Genomic DNA, 4,604 nt, shown 5'->3' with positions numbered 1-4,604 from the left:
CATGGGCCCGTACGACGACCTCTGTTCTATGCGCGCAGCCCATAATACATTGAATAAACTCTAGTCTTGCGGGAGACCCGACGCACGGAGGTCGGGGGAGCTGATATTGTCATGGCTGGTCCACTAGGGGTACCACGCGTCGAGTGTCGCGCGGCATTCGGAAGCTCTGCAATCTCCGCGTTAATGATGAGTTTGAAGTTTTGAACACCGCGCCTGGGCTTGAATGACTTGATAAGCACTGTGACCGCAGCGTTAGGGGTCGCCTGGAACGAGACGAGCATGCTTGCGGGGCCGCTGACGCAGTACACCTCTGTAAATCCGAGCACGACCGGGTTCACGAGCAGCGGCAAATTGGAAGCGTCTGGTGCGGAGTAAGCCATGAGCGCGACGTCCTTGGAGCGGCAGCACTGCACGAATTCTTCAAGTTCCTGCGTGCGGGATCTACGAACTGGAAGAGTTACCGTCATGAAAGCGCACAAAATGATTCGTTTCAAACGCACGTGTATTGTTTCAGGATATCAGCGAAATAGACGCCCTGCGCTTTGCATCCACCACCATCTTCCCGCCCGAGTTCTCGACATGTCTTGAGTAGCATCTTCAAGGTGGCCTTGGATCGTTTAGGATGCTCCTCGTTTGTTCTTTATCGAAGTCTGCCCAGTTTAAACTGGGTACACGCGCCGAGATATCCGCCGGTGTCGTCGTGCCTCGCGCGTGTCAAATCGGAGCTTGAGGTGAGCGTGAACATGTCCTCACAGTCGTATCCGGAATATCAATTTTATGTAGTGGGTGGTCGCTACGAGATTCCGTTAGTGTCAGAGCAAGGCATACGTGCTCAGCGTTCTGCGCGCAATCTGTTGCGAGACAGATGAGATGCAACGCGCCGGTGTGCGGGAATGCAAAAACGATTTGTCTTTATAAGCCAGAGATCCGGCTGCTTCAGACCTCCCCTCGTAGTCCCTCTCAGGGTCCGATTTCTTCTGCCGCAACTTCGCTTCACTCTGGTCGCAAGCATTTACGTTTGGGACGTCTCCGCCGCTCGCCATCCGTATCTGTCAGATGTTAAAAATCGCTTTCCATTATTCCCCTTCGATGTCTTGGGGCTTTGCCCAGCCACGATTTTTGTTACTCGCAAGCTTCTCCGGGCGCGCCATCCCGACCTGAGAGGTCACGCAACGTCATAGGCGTGAAGCCGGCTTCTTCCAATATCCTAATGTTTTGCTAGCCGAGGCGCCTCGTGAAGCGTTATGACAGCCTTATTACCTCTGCGCTGGCCGAAGCTCAACATACGGCACCAACAATTCTTGCAGCTTGCTCTTGTGGCAGATGCTAGATGCGTCTTAAATCTTCCGCCATCATCCGGGTCGGCGATCGGGCGTATGTCTCACATTTGGCTCTCATTATTCTCGTGCTGACACGAAAGCCTGTTCAGCAAAGTCTCAATCAGCTTGTCTCATACGGGAGCCAGCCTCTTGCACGTTAGAGGCTGTTCTCCATCCTTGCTGTGCTTCAGACTGTGGTCAGCCGGAAGATCCGACTATGCTGAGTGCGTTGTGATCGCAATCTTAGACGAGCCTAGCTGTCCTACACAGTGGCGCATTTTCCTATGTGGACAAATCGTCGGATACTCACTCTGGGCACGCGACCATGATTTTGTTGCTATGGTACCATCGTTCGCACTGCGCCGAGCCTCGCCGGTAGCCGGTAGAGCTTGTTTGCCTCCTTATCTCTCCCACTTTTCCAGATTCAGTACGCGATAAGTAGCCGCGAGGCTCTCGACCACCATCAAAACACTAGTGCGGGAATGGACCGTGTCCGAACCAAGCCTGCGAACATTTCGCATATGGCCATGTGAACCCGAATAGCCGCCTGAACGATCTACTCGTGAGTGTGTTGGGTTGTCAGGAAATTGAGATTGCTCGGCTGACTTCTAGTGGGTTCAGGGATGAACTTCTGTTGCCTGTTCGGACAGTGGGGGTAGCTTTTCCTCTGGCATACATACAAGGAGAGCGCCGCCCGGATTGCAGTTTTGAAGAGTTTGAGGGCGAAATGATGCTGAACGAAGGAATGATAGACCGATGAATGTTGGGTTAAATCCCGCAAACTCCGGGGCCCATCACGAATGCCTGCGCCACGGCCATTCGGTGGCGATGGCTCGTCGACAGCTCCTCGTGGCCATGTCAACAGTCTCTCCGAGCGCCCTCCCATCACGTCCCAGGTCAGGCACTATCCCATCCACCTCAACTCACGCGGAAATATATAAACTATCGCACCTGCACTCCCGCAGATGCAAGCTGTTCCCTGCTGTCGTCATTCAACTGTGACCCTCTCTCCCTCCCGCTGCGGGGACCCGCATAGCGTTCCCCACTCCCAAAAATGTCGGGCGCATTCCCTGTTACCGAGGCTCAGCTCGTGGCCCTATTTATGGAGGCGGTCACGTACGGCATCTACGTCGTGACCCTTGTCCGCTGCGCGTACACTCTGTTCTTTGACCGGCAGGGCCTCAAACGGACGATCAACTGGCCCATGGTCGTTGTCATGGTTGTCATGGCCATTTTCGCGACCCTTGACGTCACCCTGGGGCTGCGGCACATCCTAGTCGCGTTCGTCTTCTACCAAGGGCCCGGCGGGCCTGCAGGAGAATTTGACGATATCTCATATTGGGTAAACGTCATGAAGGTCCGTACGCCACGAGCTACTTACCGCCACGCTTTGACTCATTGGTTACCTTGCAGACGGTTGACACACAGGTCATGTCTCTCATCGGCGATGGAATGCTAGTACGCACTCCCGCCCGCGCTGTGCACGCGTTTGGGCACCAGGCTGACGTCCCGCACAGATCTACCGCTGCTTTGTGATCTTTTCGCACAGCTGGGCCATCGCGGCCGTGCCTATCTTGATGTGGCTCGCGGATGTCGCCTGCTCAGTGATGATCATCCTAATCACAGCGACCCTGCACACCGACACGCTCATCAGCCAGCAGAAGCTGCTGAAGCCGTTCCTTTACTCGTTCTTTGCTATCACCATCGCTCTCAACTTCCTTACTACAAGTAGGGCAGCTGTACTAGCTATTCCAGTGCATCTGAGAGCTAACCTGTGCGTTCAGGCCTTATTGTGTGGAAAATTAGAAAGATCAACAGGGGGGCCTTGTCCCATGTTGCGCAGAACTCCCCAGGTAGCAGACGGCCCAAGACGCGCCTCCAGCATGTCATCCGCATCATTATCGAGTCTGGCATGCTCTACACTCTGTTCGTCATTCTTACCTTCGTCTGCGAACTCGTAGGCAGCAACGCCATCTATGGCGTCTCGGACATGGTACGCATTTTCTACTTGCGCTCTTTGCCGTCCACCCGCTCATTCGGGCCACACAGATGGTTGTCATCGTCGGCATCTCCTTCAACCTGATCATCATTCGCGTCGACAGCACAGCGAACAGCCCAAACTCGTTCGCAGTCGAGAGTGCTGCGCCGCGGGGGAGCTTCCCGCTGCACCTCGTGCGCTCGGGAGGTGGAACTGCCACGCGCGGCGTCGAGGTCATGATTTCGCGCGACGTCGACCACGCCGTGGACACCGTCAAGCACGAGTCAATCAAGTCGGGCGAGGAGCGCAATTACTGGTCCGCCGTGTAATCTGCTGTTGTTTAGCTGGGATAGGCTGTGTGTATCTTCATTGGCCATTGTTGTACTTCGGCTGTGCTAGTGGTCATTTCTCTCTCTAAATAGGGCCGTGGAGTACAAGACTATGATGTGTGTAATTAGGATGGAATTGAATTCGGTCGGTACGGTCATCGCTAACGTTCCGCAGGATAATTCCACGTGAAAAATTCATCCCAGGCGGTTAGAAAGCCCACAAGGTCAGGGCAGAGCTCGTGAGAGTCATCGACGCCCCGCACAGGCACGCAGATATCGCTACCAAGCGCTCTCAATTTTTCGTAAATGCTGTCAGAGCATGATCTCATGACTGTACGAGCCGATAGCACTTCCTTGAACCTTACACTGAAAGCCGGCAATAGGGACACAATGCGCACACGGATATACATCGTATCTTGACGTATACTTTGCACGATGCGCATGGAAGAGCACATGGTCTTAAGGTACCTGGAAGCTGACGGCGACAACGGAAGTATCATTAGTGATCCCATGCTCGTCCGACCTGCCGGCCCTGCTCGATACAGTCGCCGACGCTAACTCCACCAACACCGGCACCGATAACATCCAGGCGCTCGCCCCACTCCCTCCAGACTGCATTGCGCAACTCTTTCATGCGCTGGACATGCCCAACTATGGGCGTGGGGATGCATTCGTGCATAATGTTCGCGGAAAAGTAGACCGGCCGGGGCAGAGGGTGCGCAGGCGCGAGGTGCTCTGTGAGGTATGCTAGCACGGCGTCTTGGGTGACAGGCGGCGCCGACGGCTCTGCACGTATCATCATTGTCATCTTCGTGAACTTCGGCGCATCTACAGATGGGTAGGTATCCTGCCCGCCGAGTGCGCACGCATCGAAGACGGTGCCGAGCACGCTGGCGTTCCAGTCCTGGTCGCGTGGGATGAGGTAACCGAAGCCGGTAGGGTGAATGGGCTGTCCAGGCGGTGTAGGCGGAAGACGAC

General features: G+C 55.1%; 3 protein-coding genes across 3 annotated transcripts in view; 1 reads left to right on the top strand and 2 right to left on the bottom strand.

The window, feature by feature from the left end:
• Positions 1 to 26: 26 nt before the first annotated feature.
• PHACADRAFT_206469 (uncharacterized protein) lies at positions 27 to 751 on the bottom strand (the record flags this gene model as incomplete). Its single annotated transcript, XM_007392858.1, has 2 exons — positions 501 to 751; positions 27 to 441 (listed from the first exon to the last, which is right to left on the bottom strand). Exons 1-2 carry the CDS (start codon positions 593 to 595, stop codon positions 27 to 29), a joined length of 510 nt encoding a protein of 169 aa, XP_007392920.1. The 5' UTR covers positions 596 to 751.
• Positions 752 to 2,342: 1,591 nt separating this feature from the next.
• PHACADRAFT_251263 (uncharacterized protein) lies at positions 2,343 to 3,765 on the top strand. The gene is made up of 5 exons (XM_007392857.1): positions 2,343 to 2,676; positions 2,733 to 2,777; positions 2,837 to 3,047; positions 3,104 to 3,312; positions 3,369 to 3,765. Exons 1-5 carry the CDS (start codon positions 2,374 to 2,376, stop codon positions 3,624 to 3,626), a joined length of 1,026 nt encoding a protein of 341 aa, XP_007392919.1. The 5' UTR covers positions 2,343 to 2,373; the 3' UTR covers positions 3,627 to 3,765.
• A 360-nt stretch (positions 3,766 to 4,125) lies between these two features.
• PHACADRAFT_182091 (uncharacterized protein) overlaps positions 4,126 to 4,604 on the bottom strand; it is a gene marked incomplete at its 3' end in the record, with an annotated part of 2,195 nt that continues 1,716 nt past the window's right edge. Inside the window, exon 4 of the mRNA XM_007392856.1 lies at positions 4,126 to 4,575. Coding sequence (XP_007392918.1) covers positions 4,126 to 4,575 — 450 coding nt within the window. The remainder of the gene's footprint in view (positions 4,576 to 4,604) is intronic.

The sequence above is a fragment of the Phanerochaete carnosa genome, assembly GCF_000300595.1.
Source record: "Phanerochaete carnosa HHB-10118-sp unplaced genomic scaffold PHACAscaffold_3, whole genome shotgun sequence".
NCBI lineage: Eukaryota > Fungi > Basidiomycota > Agaricomycetes > Polyporales > Phanerochaetaceae > Phanerochaete > Phanerochaete carnosa.
The sequence above is the reverse complement of the archived record's forward strand: the minus strand, read 5'-3'. Positions and strand labels throughout refer to the sequence as shown.

Excerpts from the sequence above, each read along its gene's own strand:
- PHACADRAFT_251263 (XM_007392857.1), top strand. The coding sequence starts at position 2,374 with ATGTCGGGCGCATTCCCTGTTACCGAGGCTCAGCTCGTGGCCCTATTT. Across the intron at positions 2,677-2,732 it reads ATTGGGTAAACGTCATGAAG|ACGGTTGACACACAGGTCAT; the intron begins GTCCGTACGCCA and ends GTTACCTTGCAG. Across the intron at positions 2,778-2,836 it reads TCATCGGCGATGGAATGCTA|ATCTACCGCTGCTTTGTGAT; the intron begins GTACGCACTCCC and ends CGTCCCGCACAG.